The 17,185-nt window shown below is 42.5% G+C and overlaps 1 protein-coding gene across 1 annotated transcript in view; it reads left to right on the top strand.

The window, feature by feature from the left end:
• pdcl (phosducin-like) overlaps positions 1–17,185 on the top strand; it is an 86,286-nt gene that overhangs the window by 64,462 nt on the left and 4,639 nt on the right. The window contains exons 13-14 of the mRNA XM_034192987.1: positions 15,511–15,698; positions 15,833–16,014. Of these exons, the coding sequence (XP_034048878.1) occupies positions 15,511–15,698; positions 15,833–16,014 (370 nt within the window). The remainder of the gene's footprint in view (positions 1–15,510; positions 15,699–15,832; positions 16,015–17,185) is intronic.

The raw sequence follows: 17,185 nt of genomic DNA, 5'->3' as shown, positions 1-17,185 counted from the left end.
CATATGTATGGTCAGTCACCTGGGTAGGTGCACACACACCACCCCAATTTGGTGGGAGACTCATGTACAGTCTGGAACCACAAAGCCAATAGATGTCATCATACACCGGAGTACCATTTACAGGTGGTAGCAAAAACTTACTAACATAAGCACATGATTCATCCGTTCCCCATGGACAGGAGCCTGTATAATTACATCCCCGTCCAATGTGATGAAGATAAGTACCATCCACATATTATGTTTTGGTTAGGCTTAAATTATTTGATAAAACATACGTTTGGGTACACAGACGTTTCTTAATTTTACCTACAGTTTTATTCCCTGTCCCGTAAAAGCAAATTGGGAATGGCCGTTGTGATGACAATTTAACGTGATGATATTTTTGCGTTTCCCTTCAGTCTAGTCAATGGAGCAGCACTTGGGCACGCTTGTACGTCCTCTGTTGAAATCCCTATCATATAAGTGGTTGCACTGAGGCAAGTGGTGTTACATCTTATCAGATTTGCTGAGAACTGCTGCCCCCGAAATACAGTTTGATTATGCATCCGTATGATAAGACATTCTGTCACCCTAGCAGGGTACGGTTTAGCCGTCAGAGCTGGGTGTGTTGAGGATATAGGTATTTGCGAACAAACATAACAATTAGTAACGTAATTCCATAGCCAATAAATGAACATCTCTGTACCACAAATTAGTATGGTATATATGAGGGTGTCCGTCTGTCTCATTCACATTATGAATAAACCTCTTCTGACGTTGCTTGCGTTGTTCTCTGGCTCGGTCCACAGTGAGCTGCAATTCTTGGGTCAACCACCAGGCCAGGAATCCGAGGAGCACGAAACACACTAAGATCACAACGCAACCGGCTGCCCTACCAACAGTCCGGCAGCGGCGGCGCTGAGCACGCCGCTCCGGGGTCTGCTGTAGTTCAGTCATGATTGCTAGGATACAGTGTTGTTAACCACCTCACCTAATAGTGCAAGGATCTCCCTGCTTCACTGGCATTGAGACAATCTATTGCTAATTAAATAGACTCCCTTTGTAGCCAGACTTCCCCTTACACTGTGGAGGCAGCCAACACACGCTGTATCTTACAGTGATGTATCCACGTTGATCTCTCCGCTATCTTTACTGCAGTTGGTGTTGTTAACAGCACTTGGTATAGACCTTCCCAACGAGGACTGGACCAGTTCTTCCTCTTAATCACTCTGATGAACACCCAGTCTCCTGGCTAGACTACTGGAAGGCCGTCCTGTGGAAGATCAAAATTATTCGGCAGTAAATGTGTTTAAGTTATCTCTTTCTGTGTTAATGTCTTTTTCATAAAATTTGCTAATGTTTGTTCCTCATCTGCTGTTTTAGTATCCATGTCAAAATTGGTAGACGATATGGTCGTCCATAAAGTATCTCAAATGGTGTTAACCCTGATGGTGTTGGTGTTATTCTCATATACAATTGTACTAGGTCCAAACATTCAATCCAGGTTCGTTTTGTCGCTTCTATACATTTCCTTAATCTTATTTTTATTGTGCCCTTTGTCCTTTCCACTAATCCGGCACTTTGTGGATGATAAGCACAATGATTTTTGAGATTAACCTGTAGCGCTTCTCCTACGTATTGCACTATTGTATTAACAAAATGCGCTCCATTATCTGAATAAACTGTTTCTGGTATTCCAAATCGTGGAATGATGTCTTTGCACAATGCCTTAGCCACTGTAAGTGCATCTGCATGTTTTGTAGGGAACAATTCTACCCATTTTGAGAAGGCATCAATTATGACTAAACAAAATTCCTTCCCTTCATGTTTACTCAGCTGTATATAATCCATATGAATCACTTGAAAGGGATATTGTGGTGTTGGAAATTTGCCTCTTTGGGGTCTCAAATTGCCTTGTGAGTTGTGTTTTGCACATATCATGCATGCTCTACAATGCTGTTTTGCATATGCATCGAACCCATAAAGACAAAAAATAGATTGCAATTGCGATATCATACCCCCTGATGAGACATGCGTCACGCCATGGCTCATAATAGCTGCCCATTTAAACATTTTTTGGCAATATGGGTTTCTTTTGTGGTCATACGTACAAATCATTTGCATACGTAGCCCCTTTAGTTATCCACATTTGTTTTTCTCTGTCAGTTGCCTGCTGTTGCATGTCAGCAAGCAGTGTATGACCTAAATGCAAATCTGGAGTGGTTTCCTGTACAACAAAAATAGAAGAAGCTGCTGCTGCCTCTTTTGCTGCTCTGTCAGCAAAATCATTTCCTTTTGAAATACTGTCAGAGCCTTTGGTGTGAGCCGCACATTTGCATATAGCAATTTGTTTAGGCAGTTTCACAGCCTTCAGTAGTGCAGTTAGGAGTGTGGCATGAGTCACTGGCTTTCCAGATGATGTCACCATTCCACGCTCTTCCCACAGTTTTGCAAACACATGCACTGTGCTAAAAGCGTACTGGCTGTCTGTATAAATTGTTACAGCCGTACCTTTAAACAGATAGCAAGCTGCAGTTAAAGCAACTAATTCAGCTGCTTGTGCTGAAAATGAGGATGGCAATGAAGCAGAATCCAATACTTCTGAATTTGTGACAACAGCATATCCAGATTGTGTTTGTCCATAAGCGTTTTTAGTGGAAGAACCATCCACATACACAATTGTACTGTTTGGGATGGGTGTGTCCTGGAGGTCTGGGCGTGCTTTCATACAGGCTGTTGCTACATCAAGACAATTGTGCGGCTCGCCATCCTCAGGTAAAGGTATCAATGTGGATGGATTCAATGTTGTACAGCGCTCTACCGTAAGGTGTGGTTGTGATAATAGCAAGGACATGCACGAAAGATGTCTTGCTGGGGACAAAAGGCTCATGTTTGTCTGCAACAGAAGTGCAGAAACTGCATGTGGAACTTTCAGTGTCAACTGATGGAATAGAACAACATTACTGCTACTTTGAACAGCCATAGAGGCTGCAATAACAGCTTGTACGCATGGTGGTAGAGCACTTGCCACTGCATCCAATTTAGATGAGTAGTAGGCAACTGGCCTCAATTTTGAGCCATACACTTGTACCAAAACACTAGTCATGAACTTATTCTTACAATCAACTGTTTGAATGAATGGTTTACTATAATCTGGTAGTGCCAAAACTGTGGATGACACTAATGTTTGTTTGACTTTTACAAAGGCTTCCTCAGCGTCTTTGTTCCATTCCAACACAGTTGACATTGAAATATCATCCTTGTACATCAAATCAGAAAGTGGACTAGTCAATTCTGCATAGCAGGGAATCCATGCCCTGCAGTAATTAGTCAGTCCAAGAAATGACATCATCTGCTTTTTGGTTTGTGGTTTTGGAGCGTGTAAAATTGCTTCCTTCCTGTCAGACAGGATCGTGCGCCCTGTGGCTGATAATTCATGTCCTAAATATTTTACTTTATCCCTACACAACTGAACTTTGTTTTTACTCACTTTGTGGCCATTGTCAAATAAGAAACATAATAATGCTACTGTGTCAGTTATGCAGTTTTCTCGCGTGTCAGGCAATCAAAATGTCATCAACATACACCAATAGTTGGCTATCTGCCGGTGGAACGAAATTGGCTAAACATGCTGACATGACTTGAGAATAAATAGTTGGACTTTCTGCGTAACCCTGCGGTAATCTGGTGAATGTATATCGTTGTCCTTTAAAGGTAAAAGCAAACCAGAATTGACTATCTGGATGTACTGGCACAGAGAAAAATGCATTACTTATGTCAATTACTGAGAAACTATTAGAATTTGGTCTCAGCGAATTTAACAAGGTGTGTGGATCTGGAACACATGGTGCTCTTTTAATCACAGCAGCATTTACTGCCTGCAGATCTTGAATCATTCTCCACCCCACTGAGGGCGGAGCCTTTTTCACAGGAAATATGGGTGTGTTACATGGTGAATCTGGACATGGCACTATTACTCCTGCTGTTAATAAATCCTCTATTACTGGCCTGATTCCTTCAATTGCATCAGGTTTCAATGGATACTGTCTTACACATGGTCTGTATTCTGTTTTTGGTCTTATAACTACAGGTTGTGCATTTTTATCAGTCCTACGTCTGAAGGACCTGTTGTCCACAATCCTGATCGTACCGAAGAGAGAAGATCATCCTCTTCAGGACTCAACTGAAACACTCAGGATTGTGAAGTGGACACATCAATGCGTGTTCCAGCTGTCAGCACCAATGGGACATTAACTGGCACTTTATACAATTTAGTTGATGGACTGAACTCCGTTCGTGGTCCAACTCTGCTCCAATCAGTGGCTGACAAAGCTGTTATGACTGTCAGTCCCAATTCTTGCCATTCTGTCAAATATGGCTTACAAAGTGACACATGTAATGGCATACCTGTGAATCTCAATTTTAAAATGTCTTCAGTGGCACCTGTCACTGTTATGACAGCTGTTGAGTTGCCATCATGAATCAAATCGGTCATTGTCAGCTTCACAGGCGAAACGTTTTTCAATTTGTTTTCATAGTCACCATCCGGACCTGGAGGATCTTTATGCCACATTGTGACATGCAGGTCAGGTGGTGACATCTTTTGTTCAGGATTTTTTAGTAGGGCTGTCGCTTGCAAGACGACATCTTTACCCCATCCTGCAGCATCTTCTTCTGAAATGTCAAATGTATAGTAATAGTGGAATGTGGGGTCATCGCTTTCTTCTCTTACCATGTTAACGCCTCCTGTGCGTTCAACAACTAATTTCCCTTGTTCCACAATTATGGACAAGCCCAATGCAGTCAAGCCGTCTCGTCCTAAGAGGTTAACTGGACATTGTGGCATGTTCAACACTGACATAGTACATGTCAGGCCAAATGGATCTGCCAACGTTATGGGTTTAGTGATAGGGACGTCTGATGTTTGTCCATTTGCAGAGCGAACCCTAAAGATTTCGTTGCTTAATTGATGGACAGGTATGTTGTCATTACATGTGGTTCTACATGCTCCTGTATCACAAAGGAATGTCACTGGTCGTCCATTTACCAACAAAGTCACTTCTGGTTTTGGTACCGGATTTCCCAGTAAGGCACACAGATCCATATCACAATCAGACTGCCTATCTGATGTGGAATCATGGATTATGGATTCTAGTCATTGTGGATACTGTGGCTGCGGAGGATTATTCCGTTGTGGAATTCCTCCTGCTGCTCCATCAGTAGGTGGATTCGGACAATTTCTATACATATGTCCCTCTCTCCCACAGTTCCAACAAATCAGGGGACCACGTGGTGGCCCTCCCTGTCTGTGCTGCTGTTGTGGTTGCCATGGTCCTTGACGTTGTGGCTGTCCACCTTGTCTGTTTTGCCATGGCTTTTGGGGGCGTTTGCACTGCTTCTGCTGTCTTAAGTTACCCTGTTGGTAACATATTTCATCATCTCCGTGTGCTACATACACTCCTTTGTTGCTGTTCCCTGTCTTTTTCTGCTTTAAGACTCCTTCTGCATGACAGCAGTGTGTATGTGTTTCTTCCAATGTGCCTGTAGGCAATCCAATCCAATGTTTCTGTATCCAAGCTTTTATATCCTTATTGGAATGTTGGATCAGAGCGTTTTTCAATTGTTGTTCATACACTGGTGTTCCTGGCAATATGCCACTATGGACTCTAAATACACTCTCAAATCTGCATCTAAACTCTGTCCATGGTTCTCCTTCTTTCTGTGTTGTCCTGGTAATTTCAGTATAATTTATCTTTGGTCCTAACACACCTTTTGCACGTGTAATCATAGCTTCCACTCTTGTTTTCAAGACTAGATCATCATGTGTCAGTGGTACGCCTTGTTGGTCTGCAGGATTCCAGTCTCCGCGTATCTGACTCCATTTAGGGCCACATGCTTTCATCCACACCTGTTGGACTTCAGGTCCATTAAGGTGGTAAGAATTTCTAATGTTTTCTATATCCTGCATAAATCCCTCAATATCGACACGTGGCGATGGTATCATGTCGACTGCTGCTTTGATATCATCAGCATTCCATGTTCGATATACGAGCATGGTTGATCGATGTCCTGCTGTTCCTGCACGAGGATTTGGTACTTCTATCATAGGATAGGCACCTCCCTGGTCACTGTGTTCCACCATGGGAGGGGCTGTGGGCACTTTCGCTTGACTGCGTGTTTGTGGTTTTTCTGGTTTTTCACTTTTTACCTTAGGTTTTACTGCCAAATCATACTGTGGTGGCGGTACATTGTCATCCTCTGGTAGAGAGGTATATAAAGGTTCCGTTGTCACCGACGATCCAGCCGGCGGTGGTTGCTGAGGCTGTTCTGATTCTCTGTGCTGAATTATCACATCTTCTTCTGCCTTACCCACAGCTTTCTTTTTCCTTGCTTTCTCTAATCGTCGCTTCTCTGCTCCCTTCCGTCTGTTCTCTGCTTCCTCCTCCCAAAATGCCACTAAATCTGCCCCTACTTTCTGCATCTTTTCTCATCACCTTTATGTTCCTGTTCTAACTCCTTCTTTAGCTTCTGTATGCTGATCAGGTTCAGTCGTCCGTCAAAGTCATGTTTATTTATCCAGGTCTCCAATTTCTTTGTTGCTTTTGGATTTTTTGCTTCCATAAATTTCCAGTCGTCAGTTGATAAATTTTCCTTATTTTTAGACGTCTTACCCCCCATTTTTATTATCCCTTGTTATAATTTGGACTTCAGACGGGGGCACACCTAGGGTGTTCTAAATCAAAAGTTTTCACACTTTCTTTGGACGTGACAATTAATTTGCCGTCGTGTGGTTGATTCCTTTCACCTCCCCGTAGGAAGCGGAATCACTTGCCTTCGCATCCACACACGGTTGTCACTAACGTTGTCCAAAGTATTACACTTTCACACAGTTATTTACACTTACACAAAACACTATTTACACATAGAAACACTTTTAATAATCGTACGCGTATTCTTAGCCCAGGGGAGCTCGCCCTCCCGTGAAATTTAACTAATGTCCTGCATTAGGGGACTCCGCCGTCCCTGCCAGATTTAACTGCTTTTTTACAGTGCACGTATTTCTACCCGGGATTTCCTTTACGTATTAAAACAGAGGAGTCCGTATCCTCCTTCCGGAATTTAACTACGTGCGTCCCTCGCAACCGTAGAGGAGTCCGCCCTCCTCGCGGATTTTAACTGCTTTGCATTAACAGACGATTCCACGCCATCGCTTACGGCGTTTAACTGTTTTATGTGATCACTTTTATCCCCTACCGGTACGCGTATATAAACAGAGGAGTCCGCACCCTCCTTCGGAATTTAACTACGTGCGTTCCTCGCCATCGTAGAGGAGTCCGACCTCCTTACAGAGTTTAACTGTGTTTCATTAACAGACGATTCTGTATCATCGCTTGCGGAATTTAACTGTTTATGTGATCTGATCACCACTCACTCAGTACTGTTTACAAAGAAATTTTACTCACTGACTCGACTTCCTGTCTGTCTTCTTCGGGAAAATCTCGTCAACCAGACGATGCCAACGGTGGTCGACAATTGCAGACACGATCAATCGATCGGACCTTGGCCAAGGATTTACGTCTGGACTTGGCGACCCCCGCCGGACACCTCCGGTATTGTTGAGATCCCGGACGTAGCCCCCAGTCAATGTTGGGTATTTTCTCCTCCAAACATTCTTAAAACCTTTGATAAGACAAACAGAGTCAAGAAACACCAGTGAGACAGAAAGTCAAATTAATCACGCGCGGAGTGCAGTCCAGGCTGTACACCAAGGCTACACTAAAGTCTGGCCTGTGCTCCCGCTCTTTTTATTAGAGATGCCCTCATTACATCATAAAACTTGTCCTAAGGGGGGGGGGGACAACGCGAGACAAGTTTCTTCCCGTAACATAAACACATACGTCAATAAGTGCAGCTGTAAGGAAAAACAGTTTCTTTCTTTTACTCTTATCGTCGAAGGTCAGCACATCCCGTTCGTCTGTTGCAGTTATCAGCTGTTGTGCATCTGCCTGGAGTGTCCTGGTCTTCACACTAAGCATCACATCACAACAGTCAAATCAACCTTCAGTTCTTTTACTCCCAGTTTAGCCTGACCCCGTCATGCTTCACTCCCAGTCGTTAGCAGCTACAAAACAAGTTGTATAATAATAATAAGTACATCCAGCTCTTCATTCCCAGTTCAGATTGACCCCAGCATGCTAAAACAGAGTTGAATAACAAATACATTCTCAGGGTTACTTTTAAGACAGGTGCATAACAGCACAATAACGTTTTCATAAGAAAGAAGACAAAGGTACAAATGTTTAACAGTGATAACATATATATATATATATATATATATATATATATATATATATATATATATATATATATATATATATATATATATATATATATATATATATATATATATATATATATATATATATATAAATATAAAATCCTTAACATCGATCACTAATGATTAAATGCAGAGTGGTGCATACAGAGCAAAAAGAGAAAGAAACAGTGCATCATGGGAACCCCCCAGCAGTCTACGTCTATAGCAGCATAACTAAGGGATGGTTCAGGGTCACCCGATCCAGCCCTAACTATAAGCTTTAGCAAAAAGGAAAGTTTTAAGCCTAATCTTAAAAGTAGAGAGGGTGTCTGTCTCCCTGATCCGAATTGGGAGCTGGTTCCACAGGAGAGGAGCCTGAAAGCTGTAGGCTCTGCCTCCCATTCTACTCTTACAAACCCTAGGAACTACAAGTAAGCCTGCAGTCTGAGAGCGAAGCGCTCTATTGGGGTGATATGGTACTACGAGGTCCCTAAGATAAGATGGGACCTGATTATTCAAAACCTTATAAGTAAGAAGAAGAATTTTAAATTCTATTCTAGAATTAACAGGAAGCCAATGAAGAGAGGCCAATATGGGTGAGATATGCTCTCTCCTTCTAGTCCCCGTCAGTACTCTAGCTGCAGCATTTTGAATTAACTGAAGGCTTTTCAGGGAACTTTTGGACAACCTGATAATAATGAATTACAATAGTCCAGCCTAGAGGAAATAAATGCATGAATTAGTTTTTCAGCATCACTCTGAGACAAGACCTTTCTAATTTTAGAGATATTGCGTAAATGCAAAAAAGCAGTCCTCCATGTCTTTATGTCTGTAAGACAATCCTGCAGTTTAGCTAATTGGTGTGTGTCCTCTGGCTTCATGGATAGATAAAGCTGGGTATCATCTGCGTAACAATGAAAATTTAAGCAATGCCGTCTAATAATACTGCCTAAGGGAAACACGTATAAAGTGAATAAAACTGGTCCTAGCACAGAACCTTGTGGAACTCCATAATTAACCTTAGTCTGTGAAGAAGATTCCCCATTTACATGAACAAATTGTAATCTATTAGATAAATATGATTCAAACCACCGCAGCACAGTGCCTTTAATACCTATGGCATGCTCTAATCTCTGTAATAAAATTTTATGGTCAACAGTATCAAAAGCAGCGCTGAGGTCTAACAGAACAAGCACAGAAATGAGTCCACCGTCTGAGGCCATAATAAGATCATTTGTAACCTTCACTAATGCTGTTTCTGTACTATGATGAATTCTAAAACCTGACTGAAATTCTTCAAATAGACCATTCCTCTGCAGATGATCAGTTTGCTGTTTTACAACTACCCTTTCAAGAATTTTTGAGAGAAAAGGAAGGTTGGAGATTGGCCTATAATTAGCTAAGATAGCTGGGTCAAGTGATGGCTTTTTAAGTAATGGTTTAATTACTGCCACCTTAAAAGCCTGTGGTACATAGCCAACTAATAAAGATAGATTGATCATATTTAAGATCGAAGCATTAATGGTAGGGCTTCCTTGAGCAGCCTGGTAGGAATGGGGTCTAATACACATGTTGATGGTTTGGAGGAAGTAACTAATGAAAATAACTCAGACAGAACAATCGGAGAGAAAGAGTCTAACCAAATACTGGCATCACTGAAAGCAGCCAAAGATAACGATACGTCTTTGGGATGGTTATGAGTCATTTTTTCTCTAATAGCTAAAATTTTATTAGCAAAGAAAGTCATGAAGTCATTACTAGTTAAAGGAATACTTGGCTCAATAGAGCTCTGACTCTTTGTCAGCCTGGCTACAGTGCTGAAAAGAAACCTGGGGTTGTTCTTATTTTCTTCAATTAGTGATGAGTAGTAAGATGTCCTAGCTTTATGGAGGGCTTTTTTATAGAGCAACAGACTCTTTTTCCAGGCTAAGTGAAGATCTTCTAAATTAGTGAGACGCCATTTCCTCTCCAACTTACGGGTTATCTGTTTTAAGCTGCGAGTTTGTGAGTTGTACCACGGAGTCAGGCACTTCTGATTTAAAGCTCTTTTTCAGAGGAGCTACAGCATCCAAAGTTGTCTTCAATGAGGATGTAAAACTATTGACGAGATACTCTAACTCCCTTACAGAGTTTAGGTAGCTACTCTGCACTGTGTTGGTATATGGCATTAGAGAACATAAAGAAGGAATCATATCCTTAAACCTAGTTACAGCGCTTTCTGAAAGACTTCTAGTGTAATGAAACTTATTCCCCACTGCTGGGTAGTCCATCAGAGTAAATGTAAATGTTATTAAGAAATGATCAGACAGAAGGGAGTTTTCAGGGAATACTGTTAAGTCTTCAATTTCCATACCGTAAGTCAGAATAAGATCTAAGATATGATTAAAGTGGTGGGTGGACTCATATACATTTTGAGCAAAGCCAGTTGAGTCTAATAATAGATTAAATGCAGTGTTGAGGCTGTCATTCTCAGCATCTGTGTGGATGTTAAAATCGCCCACTATAATTATCTTATCTGAGCTAAGCACTAAGTCAGACAAAAGGTCTGAAAATTCACAGAGAAACTCACAGTAACGACCAGGTGGACGATAGATAATAACAAATAAAACTGGTTTTTGGGACTTCCAATTTGGATGGACAAGACTAAGAGTCAAGCTTTCAAATGAATGAAAGCTCTGTCTGGGTTTTTGATTAATTAATAAGCTGGAATGGAAGATTGCTGCTAATCCTCCGCCTCGGCCCGTGCTACGAGCATTCTGGCAGTTAGTGTGACTCGGGGGTGTTGACTCATTTAAACTAACATATTCATCCTGCTGTAACCAGGTTTCTGTAAGGCAGAATAAATCAATATGTTGATCAATTATTATATCATTTACTAACAGGGACTTAGAAGAGAGAGACCTAATGTTTAATAGACCACATTTAACTGTTTTAGTCTGTGGTGCAGTTGAAGGTGCTATATTATTTTTTCTTTTTGAATTTTTATGCTTAAATAGATTTTTGCTGGTTATTGGTGGTCTGGGAGCAGGCACCGTCTCTACGGGTATGGGGTAATGAGTGGATGGCAGGGGGAGAGAAGCTGCAGAGAGGTGTGTAAGACTACAACTCTGCTTCCTGGTCCCAACCCTGGATAGTCACGGTTTGGAGGATTTAAGAAAATTGGCCAGATTTCTAGAAATGAGAGCTGTTCCATCCAAAGTGGGATGGATGCCGTCTCTCCTAACAAGACCAGGTTTTCCCCAGAGGCTTTGCCAATTATCTATGAAGCCCACCTCATTTTTTGGACACCACTCAGCCAGCCAGCAATTCAAGGAGAACATGCGGCTAAACATGTCACTCCCGGTCCGATTGGGGAGGGGCCCAGAGAAAACTACAGAGTCCGACATTGTTTTTGCAAAGTTACACACCGATTCAATGTTGATTTTAGTGACCTCCGATTAGCGTAACCGGGTGTCATTACTGCCGACGTGAATTACAATCTTACCAAATTTACGCTTAGCCTTAGCCAGCAGTTTCAAATTTCCTTCAATGTTGCCTGCTCTGACCCCCGGAAGACAATTGACTGTGGTTGCTGGTGTCGCTAACTTCACATCTCTCAAAACAGTCGGCAATAACCAGAGTTTGATCCTCGGCGGGTGTGTCGTCGAGTGGGGAAAAACGGTTAGAAATGTGAACGGGTTGGCGGTGTACACGGGGCTTCTGTTTAGAACTACGCTTCCTCCTCACAGTCACCCAGTCGGCCTGCTTTCCCGGCTGCTCGGGATCTGCCAGAGGGAAACTAACGGCGGCTAAGCTACCTTGGTCCGCACCGACTACAGGGGCCTGGCTAGCTGTAGAATTTTCCACGGTGCGGAGCCGAGTCTCCAATTCGCCCAGCCTGGCCTCCAAAGCTATGAATAAGCTACACTTATTACGAGTACCATTACTGCTAAAGGAGGCCGAGGAATAACTAAACATTTCACACCCAGAGCAGAAAAGTACGGGAGAGACAGGAGAAGCCGCCATGCTAAACCGGCTAAGAGCTAGTAGCTGCGCTAAGCTAGCGGATTCCTAAACACCCACAAAGTGAATAATGTGTAAATAATTTAGAGGTGATTCAGCAGAGGGAGTGCTTTAGTTAAGGCACGTGAAGATTACACTGCGAGGCAAATCGTTATCTAGGTAACTAGATCAATCTAACTGCGCAGATTAAACAGCTAACAGATACAGCAAAACACCGCTGTGCTCCGGAACAGGAAGTGATACAATACCACAGTGAGAGCCAACCACCAGTAGAGGCAAGCAAGAGCCCATGCTGAAGAGGACATGCCCTTGAAATGGGTGTTTCAACAAGACAATGACCCCAAGCACACTAGTAAACGAGCAAAATCTTGGTTCCAAACCAACAAAATTAATGCCTCGCAGATGTGAAGAAATCATAAAAACTGTGGTTATACAACTAAATACTAGTTTAGTAATCACGGGTTTGCTAAAAAAGCAGTTTGAACATAATAGTTTTGAGTTTGTAGCATCAACAGCAGATGCTACTATTATTGTGAACACCCCCTTTTCTACTTTTTTTTTTTTTTTTTTTTTACTAATAGCCCAATTTCATAGCCTTAAGAGTGTGCATATCATGAATGCTTGGTCTTGTTGGATTTGTGAGAATCTACTGGTACCTTGTTTCCCATGTAACAATAAGAAATATACTCAAAACCTGGATTAATCTTTTTAGTCACATAGCATTACTATTATTCTGAACACTACTGTAAATGCCCAATGTTGGCCTGCTTCTAAGTGCTATTAATTCTTCTTTGACCCAAGTCTTGCTCCTCCAAACAATTTCTCTGAAAGTTTTCAGATGTTCTGCGAACACACAAAAGCTGGTGATCACTTAACTGGCAGAGGAAAGTAACACACCAGAATTACTACAGTCATCTTACCTCACTGGGAAGAAAAGCAACGCTTTTAAAGATATGAGTGCCAAAAAGAAGCTGCCTGGTGTAGAGTTCGCAATTGGTAAGTTAACTGGCAGAGAACAATAACAATATTAATGCAATACCTAACATATATCATATTTCCTCTATGAGAAGCACACGTCCAATAGAGGTGCATCTAGACCAAAAATTAAATTATTTCGAAACAGAAACATTTTGACCATTAAAAAAAAAAAAACATTTACATAAGCCCATGCGCTTCTAATAGAGGAAATACGGTAATGTTTTTCCCCTGCTTTGGGAACTGGTGGTATCATTTTTAAGTAATATTTCTTGGAGAATTATTTTTAAATAACCGTTTTAATTGCTGTTAAACCCTATGCTGGTTGGTTTTGTTTTATCTGTATGCTGCATCCACAATTCACAGATTTAATTTATTTATTTATTTATTTTTCATATGCAGATTATATCAAAGAACAGACCCGGTCTCCTGATGCTAAACCAGTCAAAACGGCCATCACTCACCTGTTGAGCATGGAAAGCAAACGCTTACTGAAGAAGTGTGATACCACTGATTAAAGCCTTCCCCTAATGTTCAATATTTCATCCAATACAAAGTTAAATTGTCACTGTTTGTGTATTGTTTATTTGTGAAATAAATGTTATATTTAAATGTTTAATTGTTCCTATTATCCTTTGTATATTTTATGGCATAATGACTTGTAGGTTCTTATAGAGAGCCTATAGGTTAATCTATAGGTTACATAGAAATCCTATAGGCTATCGTATAAGCTCCTATAGGTTGATCTATAGGTTCTGATAGAAATCCTATAGGTTATTGTATAGGTTCTTATAGGGGCCCTATAGGTTGTTCTATAGGTTTTGATAGAAATTCTATGGGTTGGTGTATAGGTTCTTATAGAATTCCTATAGGTTGGCCTACGGGTTCTTATGGGGGCCCTACGGGATCCAATAGAAATGCTATGGGTTGGCCTATAGGTTCCTATAGAGATCCTATGGGTTGGCCTATAGGTTCTTATAGCTGGCCCTATAGGACCGCCTATGGGATCCTATAGGTGAAACGTCCCAATTGCCTATAGGCACTTATAGGTTTTTCTGTAGAAGCCTATAGGTTGCTCAATAGGCTTGTCTATGGAAATTCTATAGACTAGCCTATAGCAACCTATAGGCCATGCCTATAGAATTTCCTATAGATTTTTTTTGTAAGGGCTGACCACATGATCATAGTTGAGGTAAATGTGCAATGCCATTAAATGTTTGAAAACCCTACACACTATTTATAACAACTGAACATTTGTAGTAAAAAAAAAAAAAAAAAAGACCTGCCGTTACGCTCCTTGTTGCGGTCTTTCACATTGAGAGCGTGATTTCTTAAATTTACTCATTCTCTACACTCTCTACCACCTCTAACTCACTCAAGAAATCTTCTTTTTCCATCTCACAACCTACCCTGGGAGCATAAATGCACTGAGTGAGTAGCTAATATGACATGAACATTAAAGTCATGAGATCATGCTAGCTAAAGTGTGATGCGACTGATACCCAATAATAAATGAATACACACTCATTTTCGTCCAAGACAGTAAATTATGTTATTTATGATGTATTTATGATTGTTGTTGTTATTATTATCATTATTATTATATTATATTATTATGATTTATGTTATTTATGATGAAATTATGTACCATGATTAACTATAGTCCCCATCACCCCACCGGTTTTTGCTCATCAACATGCAGGATAGCAACATTAAAAATTAACATTCCTTTTAAGTTACTTAGACCTAATGATTTTAAACTGTGGGTTAACAGCACTTAGGTTATACTCGTATAAAGATTATTACTATTATTCAGAAACAAACTCAGCCACATGGGTTGTACAGCCAGTACACTCTGAGTACCGGTCCCAACCCCAGATAAATGAGTAGGATTGTGTCAGGAAGGGTATCTGCCATAAAACAAGCCAACACAACCATGCAGAGTACAAACTGAATTTCCATACGGGATCGTTCAATCTTAGAATGTAGTGTGTGTGTGTGTGGATGCTCAAGGAACAAGTGCATTACTTTATACAGTACACAGAACACAAAGTCTTACATTAAAGTTAGGATGAATCCCTGCTGTGGTCTTTATTAAACTGACATTTTTATAACAAGCAGGTAAAACTTTGGACATCGCTGCATCTCTTATGAAAACTTGAAGCAGACTGTGTGCAGATGAGTTGGAGCATGAGGCTGTACCGAAGGTACTAACACATTAGTAACCGCTCCTTCAGATTACCCATCGTCATGACGACACTGGATGACAAGCTCCTGGGAGAGAAGCTGCAGTACTACTACAGCAGCAGTGAGGATGAAGGCAGCGACAACGAGGATGAAGATGGACAGAACAAAACCATCCGTGATGCCGGAGTCATGGAGGCTGAGCTTGACTACAGTCCCGATGGAAGCGCCGTCAATACAGGTAAGTAACACTCATACGTATGCGCTCACAGAATACAGCTGTGAGAATGTTTGTGTGTGTAAATAAATGATGAAATCCAAAAATGCTGTAAATGCAGTCACTGTTTTTTGATCACACTGGTTGATTGTTTGCAGGACCAAAAGGTGTGATCAATGACTGGAGGAAGTACAAGCAGCTGGAGGTGGAGCAGAGACAGGAGCAGAAGAAAGAGATGGAAAGACTAATCAAGAAGCTGTCCATGACCTGCCGCTCTGACCTGGACCTGGAAAAAGACAAAGAGAAACAGAAAGAGCTGCAGGACAAAATCCAGGGCAAAGTAAGAAAAGAACATTTATATAGTAAAAATACTGCAATTCTGTTTAAAAAAACATGTTCATTCTAGCTGCCACCTTATCCTGGTGGGAGAGTTTGCGTACCCGGATGATCCTAGGAGCTATGTTGTGGGGGGCTTTGTGCTCCCTGTAGGGTCTCCCAAGGCAAACAGGTCCTAGGTGACGGATCAGACTAAGGGCAGTTCAGAACCTCCATGACCAGTAAAAGATCAAGGACCAAGACGTCGCCTGGTATGGCAGAGCCGGGGTCCCACCCTGGAGCCAGGCCTGGGGTCGGGACTCACACGCGAGCGCCTGGTGGTCGGGCCTTAGCCCATGGGGCCCGGCCGGGCTCAGCCCAAAAGAGTGACGTGGGCCCGCCCTCCTGTGGGTTCACCACCTGCAGAGGGGGCCATGGGGGTCGGGTGCAGAGAGGATTGGGTGGCGGTCAAGGGCGGGTGGCCCAGCGGCCCGGTCCATGCTCACAGCCCCTGGCTGTTGGGACGTGGAATGTCACCTCGCTAGGGGAGAAGGAGCCTGAGCTTGTGCGGGAGGTTGAGAGATACCAACTAGAGATAGTCGGGCTCACCTCCACGCACAGCTTGGGCTCTGGTACCCAACTCCTGGAGAGGGGCTGGATGCTTCATTTTTCTGGCGTCGCCCACGGGGAGAGGCGGAGAGCTGGGGTCGCCTTGCTTATTGCTCCCCAGCTCAGTCGCCAAGTGTTGGAGGTCACTCCGGTGAACGAGAGGGTCGCGTCCCTACGCCTTCGGGTCGAGGACAGGTCTCTCACCGTTGTCTCGGCCTACGGGCCGAGCAGCAGTGCAGAGTACCCGACCTTCCTGGAGTCCCTCGGAGGGGTACTAGATAGCGCTCCGACTGGGGACTCCATTGTTCTCCTGCGGGATTTCAGCGCCCACGTGGGCGGCGACAGTGAGACCTGGAGGGGGGTTATCGGGAAGCACGGCCTCCCCGATCTGAACCCAAGTGGTGTTCAGTTGTTGGACTTCTGTGCTAGTCACAGTTTGTCCATCACGAACACCATGTTCGAGCACAAGGGTGTTCATAAGTGCACGTGGCACCAGGACACCCTGAGCTGGAGGTTGATGATCGACTTTGTAGTCGTACCATCTGACCTTCGGCTACGTGTCTCGGACATTCGAGTGAAGAGAGGGG

The sequence above is a fragment of the Thalassophryne amazonica genome, chromosome 17 (genome assembly GCF_902500255.1).
Source record: "Thalassophryne amazonica chromosome 17, fThaAma1.1, whole genome shotgun sequence".
In the NCBI taxonomy this organism is placed as follows: Eukaryota; Metazoa; Chordata; class Actinopteri; order Batrachoidiformes; family Batrachoididae; genus Thalassophryne; species Thalassophryne amazonica.
This window is presented reverse-complemented; position numbering and strand designations above follow the sequence as displayed.